The 20,119-nt window shown below is 42.9% G+C and overlaps 1 protein-coding gene across 3 annotated transcripts in view; it reads right to left on the bottom strand.

The window, feature by feature from the left end:
- The window catches only part of LOC124185313 (janus kinase and microtubule-interacting protein 3), a 52,784-nt gene that overhangs the window by 26,654 nt on the left and 6,011 nt on the right, over positions 1-20,119 (bottom strand). For 2 of the 3 annotated variants that reach the window (XR_006871364.1, XM_046575951.1), the window contains exons 2-5: positions 16,962-17,810; positions 16,151-16,424; positions 15,109-15,222; positions 10,079-10,183 (exon numbers count right to left, since the gene is read on the bottom strand). Coding sequence is in view for 1 of the 3 variants with exons in the window: in XM_046575951.1 (XP_046431907.1) it covers positions 10,079-10,183; positions 15,109-15,222; positions 16,151-16,424; positions 16,962-17,803 (1,335 nt within the window). In the remaining 2 variants the exon portion in view is untranslated. Of the gene's footprint in view, positions 1-10,078; positions 10,184-15,108; positions 15,223-16,150; positions 16,425-16,961; positions 17,811-19,797; positions 19,816-20,119 lie in introns of those variants that run through there. The other variant, XR_006871365.1, reaches the window with a different exon arrangement.

Below are 20,119 nucleotides of genomic sequence, written 5' to 3'. Positions count from 1 at the left end.
GAACGTTCACCAAAGACCTCGATAAACGAGTATATTATTAGACTTGAAGAAAAATGGTGTTATAACGAGGGCTTTTTATGAGCGGCTGCTTTTGCGGATAACGCGTAACAACGCGCTTAGAAACGGAGGTGAAGCGACGGCTTCGGTTTAGAGGATTAGAAACCATGCTTCCCTTGAGTCATGTCGGACGTTCGTACCTACAATTATTATCGTGACGAAAATGAGGCAGCACTCTCGTTGTTGATCAGTGGTCAATTGGACGAGCGAAGGATGTTCGCTGCGTGAATACCGAGCTTACGGGTCATTATCATTCGGATATTCACTCGTAGTCAAAGTCCAGGGGAAAGCAAGGCCTCTGACTCCTCTTCCGAGAAACGTGATACGGACAAGTCGATAGGGCTTGAGCTTTTATGCAACAGCTGACGGGAAAGCTGTAATTTGGGTGATCGGTGCTCCCCTATTTTATCGCGATTATACCGTGCGATAATAGCTGTCGCGAACAAGTTCAAGTCACGTCCTCGATTCGTCTCTCTTTTCGCTCCGTTGGATAGAAACAGAAACGGCGATTCTTCGCGGCGTTAAAATTTTTTTAGAATATACAATCTCGCGTTGAATATTCACCACACATTGCGTGGATTGAAATCCCTATCGCAGAATTATTCTTTCCAAGTCGTATAATATCGTAATTAATTGTAACCTCGTCGATGTATAACGACATCTCACTCGTTGACTCGAGAATTCACAAATCAATGTAAATTGGAACAGCGAATAAAGGTACGGTAGGTTGCGAACGCGTGCCGAAGACGAAGGAATTTGTAGGACGGATCTTCGATTTCAGCTCGGACTACGCGACGACAATTGTGGGTCAGTTTGATCACGGTCACATGGCAGCGGCACGTTGAACCGGAAAAAGTATGCTAGATAATCCGGAAACAACGCGGTAAGCTGCTTTCAAAAATACACGTACCTGCCCATCACGTTCTCGCATGAGACACGTAAACGTAACGGCGCAGGTTATTTTCTTACACGAATTCACCTAGTTTTCACTCGACAATAGATCTCACCGCTGCTGATCGTCGTAATGTAATTAAATATATGAAAAAAAATTTCGTACAAATACCGACAGGTACAGACAAATATAGAATGAGGTTTGCGACAAACCGTTACATCAAATTACACTCGCGAATTCGTTAATTCATCGATCGATTTCGGTACGTGAAAATAAAGAAAAGGGAGAAGTGAAGAAAAAAATAAATAAATATCAACATACGCTGCATTGGTATACGATTATCGGTAACTGGAATGAAATGGCAAGACAAAGTAATAAATAAATAAATGGATAAAAAAATTCAAATAGAAAAAATGAGCAAAAAGATGCCGAGAAAGAAAACCAATTAAGTATTTGAAAGTAACGCGTGCATTGCTCTCTACACGTTGTATACATACATATACACATATACGTATATTTTTCTTTTCCTCTTGTTTCACTTTTCTCTCGAGAACCGTTCAGCTGCGAACGAAAGAACGAAAGAGAATGTATTAAATGTGAAATAAAAAGAAAGCAAAGAGATAAGGAAAAAACGCAACGCGAGAGGAGCGGTCATTGTTAATTTAATTAAACTACTATACGCAGGCAGGGTAATTAAGGTCCTGCGGGTAGCTGCCTACGTATATGTACGTTACATTTACAGATTTACGCAGCGTATTATACACGTATATACCACATGTGTTACCGCACGAATGTCCCTGCGCACCGCGGCTGTACGAACTAGTTTTGTTAATTCGGTTATAGAGCTGTGCTCTATATATGGCGTGGAGAAAACGACGACTCGCTGCCCACGACGACAGGACACTTACTCGAGCTGAGAAGAGCGAGTCACTGACCCGACTTCTTCGTCTCGCCCCCTCCGGCCGGAATCGCTGCAGGTGAAAATACGGCTCCGGATTCTATTATTCCCGGTTGCGTCTTCGGGGCTTTTAGCGGCAACGAGGAGCACGGATGTGGATAATGTACAAGAGAGAAAGAGAGAGAGAAGAAAACGCGAAGAAAATCGGATAATCGGAATGGTCTGTACCGCTATATGTATGCACCTAAACGATTATGCAACAAATAGCGGACGGGAAAAAGTACGAGTCGGTCTCCGGATCCTCCCCTACATTTTATTTCTCTTCCTTCTTTCTTTCGTAGTTTCTTTCTTCGTTGTTCCCGTTTCTTCATTTTTATCGCAGGAAAATTGCGCCGGTGATATTTTGCGCGTGTGTGTGTGTCAGTGAAGTTTACCTCTCCAAGCTGTTTACACAAGTAGAGGTATGTACCCGTATCGTTTCCTCGATCAGATCACGAGATAGATAGGTACAGGCAAGTAGGTACGTACTTACCGTTCTGGAGACGAGTTAGGTGTACGTATGTACTCGTATGTATGCATGTTCGTTGCAGTAAATTGCTCGCACTTAGCCGCGAGGGTCTAATCGCTCGTTTGAACTTCTGCTCTTCTTGAACTTGAACCAAATGATACGTAATTACGCTTACGTGTTACGTACACCTGTAATATATGCATTATTCTATCTTTTACGAAACAGTTACGTTACGCAAAAGGACTAAAAATCAACTGTACATTCATCGAGATTCCGATCTATCGTCACCGATTTTACGCTATCAAACCGATTTCGCATCTGCACAATTCAGCTTCGCTTTTACTTTCACTGCAAAATACGGAAGCGAAGGATCGACTAAGCTAAGTGTACCGGTTACTGACCCTGTCCCAATTATCGACGTTTTCCGGTTTGATCTGCTCGATCATTATTTCTAAAATCACTCCCAAAAAAACAAATTTCCAGTGTCTAATCCTGCAGCAATCGGTCTTTGTTGTCGAGAAATTCAAAATTTGTGCCGTTAATTTACAATTTTTGAAAACAAACGGGTCCAAACGTGTCAATAACTGGTACACTTACCTTACGTGCAAAATTGAATAATCACGGTGTGCGGCTAAAGCCGCGAACCGCGGAGTGTTCACTCAAAGTACAATATATGGGTCAATCGTGACGGTTATAATTAGTAATCGCACACATAGGCCGGCATGTAAAGCACGAAGAAGCACGAGAGGATCAAGAATATCGTTCTGACGGAAGGTACAGGGACGTTATCACATCTCGCGCTTTTCAGGCCGGGAAATCCGATGACCTGAATATCTCGCGAGTTTCGATAAATTATTTTCTCACTTAATCCCCCCCCGCGTCTTTCTCTTCGAGCGAATTCTCGTGAAATTGCAGATCAACGTGTCACGGCGTGCATTATATATATATATATATATACATGCATATACATATACCACTTGTCGTGTTAAGACTGCATTACACTCACGTACGTCTTGAGATAGGACAGCCGATCGCATGCGTGCAGGCGGCTTTCGCGACTTTCGCACGGAGGGAAAAAAATCGCCATATCGCACGCCTGGATTTTTACTCGACAAGTAAATTAGCTTCCGTCGAAGGAATTCGCAGGTAAAACCGTTGAACGTTTGTTACTAATAACGCCGATTCGATTTGTAGGCGCGATCCAGCCGAAGATATGTGAAAAATTTCTGTTCTATATTTAAACCCATTTCTCATCTCTGCAACCAAAAGCAATTAAATATGCTCAATACTCCAGCAATACTCAACATTGTCACGCTGATGAAAATAGATTCCTTCCAATTCTGCCATGGGCAATGTCTTGATCGCCGATTAACGATGTTTTTCCAGATTAGTGTTTACTATTCGAATCCAATAAGGAATCCGCACGCAGATCCGGTGCTATCGAATACGAGAACCTGGTATATTTGGATACTCGGACAATCATCGAGGCGCGTAACGATCAGATTTGCCGAATGACAATCTGGATTCGTGGTTCCCACGGCATACGATCTCGATACCGTAGCATTTTTGTAACGCTGAATTTAGAAATGTTTTATCGTAACGATTCATACTTGGGAAAACCCGTCGTATCGCGATTTTGTAATCGTAACGCGACAAAACATACTCATATTCCGAAGTCTTAGTTCCTTGAAAGTTGTTGTAAGAATAAGAAAACAGTGATTTTTCCACAATGTTTCGTCACGAACTTAAATCTCGTCGATTTTTCATCCAGTGCGGAATCGTTCGCCTCGAGGTGTTCGGATTGCCGAGACGACGAGAGCGCGGATCCTCGTACCCACGTCGAGGGGCGACGTATTTTCTATTATGGAGTCATCGCTCGCATCGTCCGGCATGCTTTGTTCAAGACCGCGACTTTGTCAGCCGGCATTCGCGCTGACTCACCGGTCCTCCTTTATATGGGAGACCACCGGATTATTATACATGGGTGGATGTTGGATCGTCGCATTTCAACTTGCCCTACCACACAATCGGCCATAATGTCATAACACTGACAGCGGCGCTATAATATGCGGCGGAACGACACCCGCGGCATTGTCATTAATTAACGAATGTAGGTGTAAGACGTGTTTTACCGCCGTCCCGTTCTATCATCCGCGCGTCAATCGCTTGTTCCTTGTTATCTACGTATCGAAACGAAACGTCAAACGATTAAATGCGACAAAAGTTTAACCGATTACATGTTTCTCAAGTTCATGTCGTTTCGTGAAAACCCAGTCACGGTATGACAACTGACATTATTTTCGATCCTTTTTTATTACCACAGAAGAAAAAATACCAACGAAATTAACGAAGCCTCGTTTAGCGTCGAAATTACGGGGAAATAAAAGGATCACAATTTCTTCCTGCGACGTGCGTTTCGCAAACTTTCAAGTTGACTGATCACTCGATTTCAATTGTTGAATCCGTTAAAAATTGCTCGTTAATTAAGAACGTATAACTAAACGACTGCGTCGAATAGAAATCATTAGAACACGAGAAAATTAATATTGTCGATAAAACCTGTCCTAGAGTTCGATTCGAAACGGTTCTATAGACGCGATAAGGAATCAATACGACGACTTTAGTGGTGAGTAGTTTTTTTTTTTTTTTTGTTTTTTTTTCTTCTTCTTCTGGAACTGCAACCGCGCTGCGACTTTCGCAATAGTCAATGCATTCAAGTGATACCGACTAATACATGAAAGTTTCTATAACGTAAATAAGCGCAGTTTCGCCTCGGCCGGTTGATTACGAACGTTAATGGATCAAAACTTTCCCCCAGTCTCTTAAATATGAATTTTTAATTGCTCGCCGACACGTTGAACTACAGGTCGCGATATATATGCGTGACAAAGCTCTGATCCTGCGGGCATATTCTATCGGCGTTTCAAACGCCCGCCTGAACGAGAGCGCCAACTTTGGATATAATCCTCGTACCTGCTATCTAATCGAACGAGGCGATCCGGGAACACCTGGATTAGCCCAAGATTTATGCACCTCACCATTTCCGATCGAATTCGTCGGTACTTCAGCGGTCGAGTTGAATGTTTGCTTAATTTCATGAAATGCATTCCGCAAACTTTGCATAAGATTTTTTATTTCAAAACAGAGCTGCTAGAAAGAAGAGGTGACATTCGTTTCTTTCGGGGAAACTTTGAGTTGGTATATTGTAGATTTATACGTATTTACGTGGGAAAATTTGAAACTGAATTTACGTAACTTGACGTCTCTCTTTCCGATTAGATATAAGTACGTATAATTAATGAATTTATGCACGCCTATAAACTGTTCGTGAAAAGTGTGAGTCGATGATATTTGTGTGTACAGACGTGTTAAGCTTGTATATAAAGATACGATATCGAAGCATTTTTATTTCTTTATATATAAAAACAATCAATCGCACAAGAGTCATTGTTACCTGACACGTGTACATCACTAATCCGTAAAGACAATATTTTCGCAACGAAGTTATACAGCGTAATCGATCGATCAATCGTATGCAACAACGATCAATCCGCAATTGACTCACTCGGTTTTATTATACAATTCTCCGCTTCGCAACATCCGAAGAAATAACTTCAATCGGAATGATTTTCCCAACAAATTAACGATCGAAATAAAACAACACGATTATTTCTTTTTTGCGTTAATTACTCGTATTTAATATTTAAATTATTATCGATTACGGATCTATTGTTTTCTTTTCTTTTTTTACCGAGCCTTTTTTTTCCTAATAAAACCTGAGCGGCAATGTTTCGTCGAACATTCTATGAGCCATAGATTATTAAAATTAAAATAACAGTTTATGAGCGGCGCGTCTCTTGGCAAATAGCTATTATAAACCGTGTGACGGAGGTCAGAGGTCGGAAGCAAAGGTGCAACCGTTGACGGTTTACGGCTCAAATACACCTCGTCGGTTAATATTGCGGCTAACAGGGTGTAAAAGTAATGACACAAATAACAGTCGTAACAATGGTAATTATAATAAGTCAGATATCGCACGCATCACGTGTGCGCAATATTTAACTGATTGCGAATAAAGCTCACCTCATTCCACGCGAACCCCATCCAGTCGTTGTTTGAACAGACGATTCATATAAGAAACGAAGAACAGAAAAAGAAGTAACTGAAATTGAATTTGAAAAAAAATTGAACATAAAATACCGCACTGATTGACCGATCGTCTCGTACGAGATACGAATCGAAAATGGATAGCAATAATTTAAACAAAAAATGGAATATAAAAATTACAACAGCAGCAACGTCACTCCGAAAAAATCTAGAATTTCGAAAACAACTGTATTTGTATATACGGTATAATTATATACACGGTTGACAACAGCGGAAGAAACTTGAATGCGCGTGCGTCCAGCTCTGAAGTCTAGAGCAGACTGATCCCCGTCACTCGTGTTTCGTATTCTCCGGCTCTCGTGCCTCTACCTGTGTATTCTCTACCTATTACGCCTAACCGGTGTGTAGGTGTAGGTGTATGAGGTGGCTGCAAGTGTGTTACTTGTGAATAGACAGAAGCCCTTCGCGTGTAAGTTTTGCGATCGGACACCCTGTCGATGCTCGCTGATCAATCTCGTCATTATCGATCCGAAATTCATTGCCGATCGCGCGAAAATTATCGGAGCACATCAGTCGCTGTTTGCAAGAATAAATAAATAATGAAAAAAAGCGATTTTTTTTTTATACCACTTTCTTTGTTTTTATAATCGTTGACGCGAATCATTGGTAGTCCAAGTCCAGAATTTAAACCAGATCGCGCAAAAATTTCGGCAAAAACAAATACCCAAACGAATGCAAGATGGTAGCCGAAGCTGCTGCGGATTTTGGTGAACATTCTGGATTTGGATCACCTTCGCCTTTCCAACGTTTAGAAAAAGAAAACAATAATTGCAATTCAAAATACACATTCCGACTGGACTAACAATGAAATTAATTTTCATCCGATTGCCTTGGCGAGTCTTCCACGCAATTTGCATTGTTATTAGACACGGGAATTGTTTCCTCGTAGGTGTGAGCGTCTCTGTGAGCAACGCGAGCGCCATGGAATTATAATATTTTAATCGAGTTATGGATGTGCGCAGTCTGGGTCAGGTCGAACCAGGCTCATGACCGAATGTTATTATTTTTCTAACGGCTCTCGTACCCGCCTTGAGACTCGCGAGTTCGCACTTCGACTTCGTATTATACACGTATGTGGAGTTACAGATATTGTCGGCAGTCATTCATTCTTTCGCTGGTTGTCGTCTATAACGATACTCTCTGAGCGTCTGATGCCCCGATAACGCGAATCGGCGCATATATATTACATTCCCACAGTTACTATTTCTTCAAACAAATAAGATCCTTTCTCCCTGAGAGAGATATTCGACAATAAGTATACCGAATTATTTGTCAACAAGCTGGAGGAGAATTTATAACCACATGTTTGTAAGACTGTTAATTACATTACACACACGCCAGCTGCTTGCAAAATTTATATTCCCTTGCGTGTGACGTATAATTTGTAATTCGTGAGAATGAGGTAAATAACCTCAAGCATCGTATATTTATATAGGTACCTATAATACTATCGTTGTACACCTCCGTTATACCGTATAATAATGTAATTGAACGTTCGTTGTATCTGATCGGTCGAGCTGATATTTCTCAATAAGAAATAAAAATCCGTCCCTCCCCCCTTCATCCCTCCAAAAAAAAAAAAAGATCAAGTAATCACGTTGACGATATTAACACACGAAATTCGTGTGAAAGCCTGTACGGATAAAATAAAAAGTCTATTCTTTTATTTTCGCTTCGTAAAGTGCAACGTGTTTAGAATCAAACATGTAGTGAAAGTGTTTTTGCGCCGCTAATGTAGTTAGAAATTTTTTAATATACAGGTTCGTCTTTGTCGTTGCCGAATCTCATACACGACTCAAGCACGCTTAAGTTTCCCAAAAATCGAATACAACGATGCATGAAAAAAAAATGAAGACAAAAACACGAAAGTAGTTCGACACTAATTACTCTGGAAAGCCTGATATACGAGTTTTTATTTCAACCTCTTTTGCCGGATCGTTTCTTCGCTCGTTAATACTCCCATCTTTCCAGCTCATTCGCGTAAAAAGGTTCGTGTACGAGATGAACGATTAAACAGTTATCATAATAACTCCGCGTGTCGCGATTCTGCGAGATAAAAAGTGCTGAATCAAAATCATGAAAATGAAAAACCGATTCGAGAATTTCTGTACGTGAGTTTTTCCCGCAAATTTGTAGATTTAAAATCCTAAAAGCATCGCTCAAGGGCCTAATAATCTAGGACGAACCGTGCCAAAGAAGTTGTTGTCGATGATACGATTAAGCGAAAGGCAATCAATTATACCAGATCATAAAATTCAATCCGCGAATTAAACCGACAATCCGATTAGTCTCAACATATTCGCTTCACCGGCGATTCTCGCGCTGATGCGATACGATGGGAAGAAAATTTTTCTGTTCAAACCCTTATGCCGATGTCCGTCAACTTTCAATTGCCATCTTCGCCACCCGCGTATTGAAATTTGTAAAATCAACGGCCGACAAGTTTCCGTATAAAAAGCAAAGAAAAAAACAAATTGATACGTAGAGACTGTATAACTAGAGATTTTTTCAATCTCGAAAGGGATGCGGGTACTGATCCTCTTGATAACCGCTGATTCTGCGGACTGAATTTTTGCGAGGATAACAATGAACAATGCGAGAGGAGTCGGTTGCAACCGGAAACGACGAAGACGCGATGCGCGGAGTAAAGTCGGCTGTGAGAGGAGGAATCGTGATTCTAAACTCGGAGTGCGAGCCGAAGCCATTTGCTCGAGCAGTAAATCATTCTCTAGGGAATGGTCGCGGGCTTTAGGGAACAAGGAACTGCACAGGAGTGTTTACACCGATGGTCGTTCGTCTGTCCGAGCGTTCTTACGTCGCGTTATCGTGAAACGCGAGGCAGACGAAAAAAGAATGTTATTGTAAGAAATAATAAAAAATTAAATGAAATAAAATAATGTGTGGGAAAGGAATTGATATAAGGGCCAAAGAGAGGAGAAGCAACATCCGTGAACGTGAAAGCCCGATCGGTAAGATTCGAAAAAAAAAAAATAACGGAAGAAACCGGAGGAGGATTTCTTTCTTTCTTTGTTTCTTTCTTTCTTTTCTTTCTTATGTAGTTTATTCGTAATTTCGTCACCACGCAGCCAGCGCCAGTCGGCCTAATCGCCGTTAAATACGGCTTTCAAAAAGTCCCGTCAGGAATTCAGCGAGAATTATAAGACGCGGATGAAGAAGAGTTATTCAGGTTTAGGCCGGCGCGCGTGCAGCAGCAGCAACAGGCGCCTTTATCAAGGACAATTTGACGAGGCCAAAGACCACCTCGACATTTCACTTATCGGCAAACGTAAGAGCCGATAACAACTTAAGTACGCTCATTCGTTCGCGCTTGCTTTCCGTTCCCTTCTCTCGGCGAGCGTATACATTATATGTAATGTACAAGCCATAAGATCCATGGCAGAGTGCATCGTGACCACCGAGGGGAAAATGATCCATACGTTTGTTCGAGCGCGATGACGACTCGTTTTTGCCTTGTAATTTTTATCCTCCTACAATCCGTCAGCAGAGTGACTGACAATAAACAACAAAGATCGTTGATATTGTATAAATAACTCACCAGGTCGTCTTCCTTCGTCCGCAATTTTCGGTGCATCTGCGAACTCTCCAACGCGAGCTTTTCCAGCTTTTCGACCTCTCTCGTCTTGCTTCGAATCTCGTCCATCTGCGACAAAGAATGAAGAAACACAGGCACCTGAGATTATTGACATTTAATCGACCTACGTATATTCCCGCAGGAAGAAATCCTTGAAGATTAATGTACACACTGACGCTCGTTTTCTGATCCTTCGATCGATATTAATCGCGCTGTTTTCCTTCGCGAATCGCCCGTTCCTCGATCTTATAGATCCACTTTCGAATATCGCGATGGATTGTGCAGTTGTTCGTTATGCTGTACCGGCCAAATTATGAAGAACTTTCTCCGTCGGTTACAAGATCAACTCCGCCTGTCAGGAAGGATATTCTATCCTCGATCACGATCCACCTGCTTGCATATTTTCACCGTTCCTCCCTTTGGCCCGGAGGCAAAGTGAACGTTATCAATTCCGACTACTTTCGTTTATCTTTTTTACCATTTCTTCCTCTTTCACTGTGATAAACCGATCGTCAAATTAAATTAACAACGAAAGTCGAGCGAGTCGGTTTCGTATTTTTGAATTTTGAATTCGGGCACTTGGACGATCAAGAAAAAACTTAGTTCTGATAAATTATGGATCTATTTAATAACAACAAGTTGAATATTTTGCTCGTTTTACAGGTTTTCATCAAAATATGTGTTTCGTGTTGAAAATCTGAAAATTTCGTTACCGCGTTACAAACTTGTTGGTGTTTTTTTATTTATTTATTTTTTTTTGTTTTGTTCAACGACCGTCGCTATTGAAGGGGGGCGAACAATTTGCTCCACTTTTAAGATCGCGGATCGACGTATTATCGTCGAGAAAGCCTTCCATGCATCTCTCCGGGTTGAGGCCCGCAGGGCTTTTCCCGGTACCTTCACCTTGACGCGCACACATTCATTCGCCTTTCTAAGCGATTCTCACAGGCACGTGCGCCGGGATTCGCAACGTTTGCGAACATAAAATTGATCGGTGCAGCAGTTAATCGGTGTAGAAAAATTGCAAGCGTATATATCGTTTACGCGATTCCTGCCGAGTTTGTTTCGAGAACGGAGTTTACGCACGGGAATAAAAAAAACAAAAATGTGCAATTCCTAGCAATCTCAAACGTACGGCCGTAAGCTCAGTGCGTGCTTTCCACTCGAATAACGCCTCGAGGAAAATAGAATATTATTTTATGATCGTGAACAGAAAACCGACTCGAACTCTGCGTCTCGTCCAGCTCCAGGTCCTTTCAACGTTCCAAGAACTCCGAGAAGCCTGCGCATATACGCAAGTCCGGCTGATTTCTCGTTCAATACAAGCAATTTGTCGGGGAAAGTAATTTTTGTAGCCTCGGGTCGGAGGTCGAATCCTCGGCGTAAAGAGGAACATAGTTTATACTTGCCGACAAGTTTATTAGACGCAGAGCTTTCGATCAAGGCTCCGATAAAGTCTGCCAACATCCGCATTGTTCTATATTGTATAACGGAAAGGGAACTCACTCGCGTTATATTGATCATTGCTCTGAAGGTGGATGGAAACCGGTACCCAACATCGAGAAGACAAAGAAAACGAGAACCTAATTTTCCAAACATTTGTATATACTATTCGAATTGCGAATCATTTATCGAGAATTCCAATTTTTCGTCTGGCAAAGCGAATTATAAAATATACTTCGTAGAATGTAGAATTGTCTGCGAAATCAGTGAAAACTACCGTGTGCAGAATAAAATCTGATACATTTATAGTAAGAAAATATTTTTGATATGGGTATTTTTACCAAAATCCTTGACGTGTCTCTTTTTTCCTGCAGTTTTGACTAAAATCTGCTCGTTTTCTTCTCTCCGTGTGGGTGTGCACCTAACAGTACGATAAACAAATATCTCGAACTATCGCAACTCAATTTTTTACGAACATTCTACTTTAATCTCAAACGATCCAGACTGCAGTTGCCAATCGACATAAAGCTGGACGCGCGTAGCGACTTGCAGGCAGCGCTTTGCCCTTGAGTTATTACCGGCTTTGACCTGTGACCAGTTGGACGAGGATAGAGCTCGCCTGGCCTTTGCTAGGAGGCAAGAAAAGAGGAAGATAAGAAAACAAGGAGGAAGAAAATAGACTCCGGTGCGAGACCCTGCCTCTCGGGAACTCGTAACACGTCCCGGAATATCTTACGCTACGAAACGAGCTAACTCGCAACCGTTTACAACCCTAAAGGTTCTCCCATTCACCCCTCGTACAGCGAAACGAGCTGGCTCGAATAAAATCCTCTGATTTATCCCCAAACTTTTTTCATCCGAAAATTCAGTTGCCAACTTATTTGCTTGCAGACAAATTTCGGAAAGTGTTATCCTGATTTTATTTCTCGTGTGACGAATGTCCGCTGAGATGAAATACAAGTTGATTGTCGAAGCTTGACAATATCAACCGATCAGCATCGTGTAAATCCGTAAGAAATTCAAGAACATCTTCGGAACATTTTCACCTTATTCAATGACGCGAAAAATAGAATACTTCCAAGGCACAAAAAAAAATTCAAACATAGTTTTCAGGACTTTTGAAGGATAAAAAAGATTCAAGAAAATTTCCGGGGCCACTGACGGATATCCTCGTTATTGCTTCGGATCTTGATAAACATAGGCGATAAAATTTGCTTGGTAATCATACCGAACTTCTCCGATCCCAAATAAAATGACAACGACAGGTTGAAATTTTCTCGCTGTAAATGCTCGTTTAACCGGGTAATCCGAGACCACGGAGTGAGTAATACTCATACGATAAATACAAGCGGTGACGGGAGTCAGGAAGGCGTTTTCCCACGCTGCCAGAAAACGAGCTCTCGACCACCGCCCTGCAGTGCAACCGCGGTCTGCGGTCAAAATTCACACGCAATTATAAATGCGCTTTATATATATTGTACACACACATACGCATGCATACATATATATATATATATATATATATATATAAATGTCTAGGTGCGATACGTTGTACCTGCAGGAGTCGCGAGTGCCGTTGCGTTGGACGCGGAGAACCTGGACAAGTACGACAAGAACAGCGTCAATAGGTATACCGTTGTGGGTATACGAATGCCTATACAATAAAAGTCAAGCGAACAACGATACGCGAAAGGCAAAGTTGAGTAATAATTACTATGCCGCACGGTCCGGGTAACCGAGTCCATTTTTCACCGGTGCGCGGTGTCTTGTCTTACGCACGTAATTGCCGCATAGCTAACTGGCAGCATACCATGACCACGTATTCTAACAATACGCTGCCACGTGTTTCGCTGCCGCACTGATGCATGGGGCCGGAATTAGCGGCTCTAAATCGCGGACCCGAAACGATTCGATCCTGCGAGCCTGGGCAAGAGTCGCGATTTATTTGCAATGCAAACATTCTGATCCGGGATTGGGAAAATCGACTGCTGTCCCCGGGCTGTGAAATTAACGGCGAGTCAATCAACGGCGAAAGCACGGGGAAAACGAACGATCCTGAGGAGAGAAAGAGAGGATTAGATGGGGGAATAAATGGGGATTGGGGTGTATAGAGGAAATTGTGACGCGCACGCAAAGGTGCTGAGAATAGTTTGTTACAGCTATGTCTGAATGCGCGTCCAAGTGCTGCCGTGCTAATTGCAAAACATGCCGTACCATTATCCGTAAGGAGATTGCTCGGAGGAACGCAGTAATTACTCCACGCACGATCAAGTCGAATTTATTTGTTTCATTCTTTCGAAAACTTTTCAACCAGTCGCGAAATTTTGTGAGTGACATTTTTCAGAATCCCGTTTTGAACTCTCATTCGATCATTTGATAAACTGCTGCGGCAGTATCTATCTTCGATAATCGGAAAAATATGCATTTAAGAACGATGATATATTACTTATTTTCACCCGGATAAGGACTGGAAAATCTCTTATCCCGAGCTTATCGGTCAGAGACGGACGCGTAGAACGATAATTCGTATAATTGTAATACCAAGGTGAGTCCTCGATCTGGAAAATGATCGATGATGATTTTTTGCCCGCCTTTTTTTTATCATCTTTTATCTGTACCAATTTCTCGAGCCTCTCCTCCTCGGTCGTCCGGTTACCGCAACAGGACTGTATCATAGCCGGTTGTAGTAGGTGATATATATAATCGATGTAGAAAATTGAGCGGGGCACGCAAAATCGTTGACGTAAAAAAAATAGTGTGGGAAGATATTTTGAACGGGGTGTGATTATCCGGTGAATACACTCCTCCCCCAGGGCGCTACGGTGGCATGGCAGGCATTTCCTACCGAATGATTAAGTGGCGACCCTGCAGAGCGATGCCGGGAATGCACCGGAGCTGTGAGATACGGTCCCGGCGAGGCCCGAGGCCCAATTTTTAATAACCAACCCTGAATCGCGTGCCGCGGGCCCAAGTTCAGGCCCTTCGAGGCGCACGCCCATAGAGGCCGAGAAACCACCTCCTAATGATCCTGCCCGAGTCCTCTTCGCGCATGCGATCGCCCTATTATTATTTTTATTATCATCGTTATTATTGTTATTAGTGTTGTCGTTGCTGCTCTGATTGTAGAGGGAAATGACGGAAAAAGAACGACCGCGCGGTGCTCGGGAAAATCGAGGAATACGCCGATACGTCTCGACCGGCTCCGTTAACAAATTGACTCTTATTCGCCGATCTGGTCGTCCACACCGCGCAATCGACTCCATCCAATTCGTTATGCGCGCCGCGTACGCGGGCGCATTTTTTCAAATTCACTCACGGAACACGATTCGTGAAAAGAATTTCATGTGTGATCGGCTGCAGTTGCGATCTTGATCGGTCCGGAGAGAGTGCGAGACTGAATTTAATCGAGAGGACGATGAATGGCGCGTTCCCTGGGAATCAGTTATCGATATACGCAGGGTGCGGTATTTATTAATCATGCCGTTCGATTTGCCGGGCTATTAATTAGTCGAGAAAAAGAGCCTGCCGATCGTTTATACGCGTCGACTTACCATTTTTATCGTGTCGCTGCGCAACGTCCTCTGCAGAGCAGCGAGCTGAGCCTCGTGGTTCTCGTGCTGAATCCGCAGCTCGGTCGCCCGCGTCTTTTCCGCTTCTGTGACGACCTGAGAAAGTAAACAGCCTGCGGGGTTACGCAATATCTGCACAACGGGTTTTTACTCCGTTTGTTTGATTCTTATTTTATCGTTATTGCTATCGTTATTTTTGCGACTGGACGCGACTTTTACTCCGATACCGTTCTCAACCATCTTCCTACTTTGAAACCTGTAACGTGAGAGGCGGGGTTGAAATTCCGAATTTGGAAAGGTAGGAACGCGCCAAATTCCGAATTTTTGGATTGCCAAACTTAAAGTACAGAAATCAAACTTTGACGAAACACATCAAAGTTTTGAATGATCCGAAACTTGAGGCTGAGAGATTCGAACGTGCGAAAATGAGAAAATTAAAAAATCTTAAACATCGAAATTCCGAACGATCGACGATTCGGAGTTCTGTGAATTTCTGGCTCGGTGAGACTTCATCGCTTTCATCTTTCTTTGTTTTGGATTTTCGATATTTTTACCTTCGCAATCCTGGTCATTTTGATTTTTGATTTTTCTGATTTTTTACAACTGCTCGTTGAGTAAACTACGCTTATCGTGAGTATATTTTAAACTTCAGAATTTTACTCTGTCGTAACTTGAATTTTTGTACTCTTACATTTCGGAACTTCGAGTCGTCGAACCTCCGACCACTCGTAACTTTGTTTGGTTTGCGAAAGTTCGATATCTTTACTTCAAGTTTCACCACCAAATAATTCAAAATTAGGCGCTTTCGGGACGACTTTTCAAATTCGGAGCCTCATCCCCGCCCCCTGTAACGTGACTCCAGCCGATCCCGAGAATTGAAAAAACTGAACCACGCTATACCACCACTTTCAAAATCTGGAATAAAACGTTTCTTCCATCGAAAACTATCGAAATCGGTATCGTTACACCTTTCAGAGACTCGTCGGAGGATTATCCTCTCAAGCAAACGACTTCGGCTGTTTACCTGCAGACGTTCCTCCAGATTTCGGTTCGCGGTCCTCAACGCCTGGACCTCGACTTCCAGCCGTCGACCGTCGGCACCCTCGACTTTTCTCCGCTTTCCCGAACCGTGAGGACTGCACGCGTTCGCCTTGAGCTTTTGGACAGACGCTTCAGCTTCCGCCAGGCGTCTTCTCAGGGCTGACAATTCTCGGCGATGATTTTCCTCTCGTAATATGTCCGCCTTTGAAGATGTCGACGCGGTTTCGACGCCGGTGCGCGTCGGCGATTGCGCCAATCTGCAAATCCGTAATTAAATCATTACGAACGTGTCAAACCTGCAGAATCAGGCATTTTAAACGTGTTTTATTCGTCATGTCGTGTAACTCATGTTTTGGCGTCTAAAAGAAGTCGGATGATGGTAAGAATAAATATTGTTAAAACGAAGAATAAGAATCGTAGATTTTTCAACTGCTTTTCTTCCTAGCAAATAACGCGACTTCGAACTTGAGATGTGAATTTGTTAAATTCTCACGAACAAGCGACCGGCTTTCGCGAGTTTACACGGTCAGTTGCGCTTGGGAAAAGGCCTGAATTCGTCGTCGCGCGATTAGCGGATAGAAGAAAGTTCAGCGTCTCAACTTTAAGTAAGCTGTGTATAATCTCATCGATCGTGCTCGCCGATATTACGATCGGTACGCTAAACGCATGTCCACCGCTTCGTATCGTTTCGCTGTAACTTTTACCGGCGAGTGAAACAGGCTGAACGGACTTGAACGAAAGATAAAACTAACCACGTCCGATCGCATTTAGAGTTTCGCTGCTTTCTTCCTCACCTCGTTTTGAGCTCGGCGATGATCCGAAGGTGCCTGGCAGCCTCGCCGTTCCTCGCGTCCTTGACAGCGGAGTCGAGTTCCCTCCTGGCCAACCTCGCGGCCTTCCGTTCCTCGTGAAGTTCGGCGCGAGTCGCTGCGAGGTCCTCCCTCATCCTGCGAGCGCCTTCCTCAAGCCACTGTATAGTTTTTCTCAGCTTCACAGCCTCGTCTCTCTTCTGTAACTGCTGATGCGTTTGCGTCCTGCAGTGAGGATTACCTGTGATAGTCGTTTCGGATTTCGGGGTTTCAACTTCCGGTTCCCGCGGCGAAACGCCGTCGGCGCGACTCTTTCGGTGTGACTTTCCGCCCTCGGGAATCTCCTCCGACGACCTCTTCAGGCTCCTGCAGGGAATCTGTGACCTTGGGATCAGCCGCGTCTCATTTTTCTCGCGTTTCGCTGCCGCTGGTGGTTGGGTTTTGCCTTGATCCTGGCGTTTTCTGAGACTCCGTATCGACGGTTTGTCTCTCGGTACTTCCGGCCGCGATTCCGTAGCGCAGGACGGCGCTCGTTTTTGATCCTCCGCACTCGCGACGCACATCTTCGCTTCGTCGAGCGAATCCTGCAGGTCTCTCGCGACCACTTCCGCCGGAGGCTCGCTCTTCCTCGGTGACTTGGTCGGTATCTCACCCTTTGTCGGAGAACTCGACTGTTCCAGGTGTCTCTTCCTCGCCGCGGGTGTCGATTCTGCCCGGGCAAAGAGACACTCGGTTTTACCAGGGATCAACCGATCCCTGGCTGCATTCGTTGTTATACTCGTCTTCGTCGGGATGACGGTGTCTCCCGCTGAGGGGTTCGTGGTCATTTTCTATCTGTGGGGCAGAAAACGTTCCTTCAATTTATATTCGATTATACGAGTTCTAATTTTCCTGTAATTTATTTACGGTGGAAAATCTTATACTGGAATATTGACAAGTTGAAAGAATATTCATAAATGTACGACTTCAAGTTATACCTATAAAGGTATAGAATTGTACAATGATAATTAACATTTTTACTACAAAAAAAGCTTTGTCCAAAATATAATTATTATGCACGATCGCGCGCTTGAAAATTCAACGGACAGTTTTTTTGTTTTTATTCTTCGTAGCGCAATAGGCTGTTTTTAACATCAACTATCTCTACGGCCAAGTTACAAATAAAGATTTGACGTAACTCAAATTAGGCATAATTTAGCCTCAAGAGTGATACGCGAAATCGAATTAGTGGAACACCTACTTCGGGTCGTCTACAGGGCGGATGAATACGCAGTGGCGAAGCAAAGGCAAGAAAATCGATCTCGTACATATTTCCGATATTTAAGCCACTTAGCTAATGTAGCACAAATAACGCTATTCATTCCGAAAATTGTTTCGCAGGTACCGCATTGAGAGCAGGAAAAAAATTGAGGAGAAATCGAACATTAATTCATACTGTGCTGTTTTTCAGAAGTACTTGTGTAAAACGAGGGTAGAAGTAAAGCGTGGTTTCATTACCGTGCCTTCGTCTTATTTGAATATTAAACAATATGTTTGGTATAGTTTTAAAGAAGAGTATAAACCGGCGTGCAAATTGTACTTTCTAAAACGAAAATAGGCACATGGACGATTCGTAAATACCGAAAAATCGAATTCTCACAATTACACGTACACCAATTACGAATGAGTTTAAATACAACAATCCAGCCTTAAAAATCCACTTTCGAAGCACAATTTACCAGTTGTAATTAATACACACCACATGATCGTAACTGTCACTCGAATATCAGTTTTAATCGCGAAATATTTATATCCTCCGGAGTATATCCAAAATGTCGATTACTTGTCGATTCTTGACGGAGATTTAATCAATCCAGTTAGAAAATCACGCGTATTATTAACCCGAGGAACGATCGAGCTTACTGAGGACAACTGCTCGACTGAATTACCGACCGACTAACTGGCTGGCCGGCTGGATCGTCGAGAACGGTTCCGTTCCGTAATATCGGCGGGAACCTGGAGAATCGGTCGCGAGGAGAACGGTGGGAAAGTCGTCACGGATTGCTTCTCCCCGTTTTCCCCATCTCCGTAAGGCACGTTGTATAAACCGATTGTGAGAGGAGCCCACGACACGCTGAATTGATATAACCGTCGCATCCTTGCGCAATACGGACGAGCTGGCGCCTCAAACTTGCCGTTTTTCTTCTCCTCTACGTTGTACTCGGATATTCGATCCCTTCCATTTATCGGACCGAAGCGCTCGAGTCTCGGTTGACCAGAAACCGATGCTACTTTTTTATTTTATTAGGACATAGTCGGAAATTCAGTATTTATCAAATGATTACATTCGTAAGCTACGAAGATAGATTAAAAAATACGAGTATTGAAAATCCTGGAATTTTAGAGAAAAGTTCGAAATGGTTGGAAAACGTAGTAGATTCATTAGATTTCAATTTTTGATGGCTCGTTTTATTCGGAAGACTATTTTTGCTCCGCAAATTCGCTCGTGGTAATGTTAAACTAATTATCAATAAGATAAAAAAAAAAAAAAAATTAAATCCATTCCACTAGAATATCAAACGAATCTACTATAAATTCTTGACCACGTTAAAGCGATTTGAAATAAAGCATCGATGTCTACGAGCCTTTGTTCGTAATTCCAGTATTCTTCATTCGTGTATCTTAAAAAAAATCTTCCTGTCTTATGAATATGATAATTTGGTAAATATCCAATGTACGACTACCTCAATATTGTGCTGCAGATTCAACCGAGACACGTGAGGTGTTGAAGCAAAGAACCGTGTTACCGGAAAGAAGGTGTGCTGAAACGCTTTTCGTTTACCGAAAGTCCGTTGTCCGTTGGCGAACAGAGCCTTGGCACAGAATGTAAGTACGTACGTAAATTCAAGAAGAAAAGAAAATAAAAGGCAAGATACTCTCGTTTCAGACCTTACAGCCGCAACTGAGCAGCAAAGAATGAGCGTGTCTAACTCTCGGTCCCTCGTTTAAGCTCGAAGCACTATAAGCATATATGATGCGCAATGAGCAGAGGTCCTTGAAACCCGTAAAACGCGCCGTTTTACTACCATTGGTAAAAGCATCCATGCTGCAAGGCAAAATCAATTTTCACCCACGCCTAGATTTCTGCGTACGCTGCATTATAG

This window comes from Neodiprion fabricii, chromosome 6 (genome assembly GCF_021155785.1).
Source record: "Neodiprion fabricii isolate iyNeoFabr1 chromosome 6, iyNeoFabr1.1, whole genome shotgun sequence".
NCBI lineage: Eukaryota > Metazoa > Arthropoda > Insecta > Hymenoptera > Diprionidae > Neodiprion > Neodiprion fabricii.
This window is presented reverse-complemented; position numbering and strand designations above follow the sequence as displayed.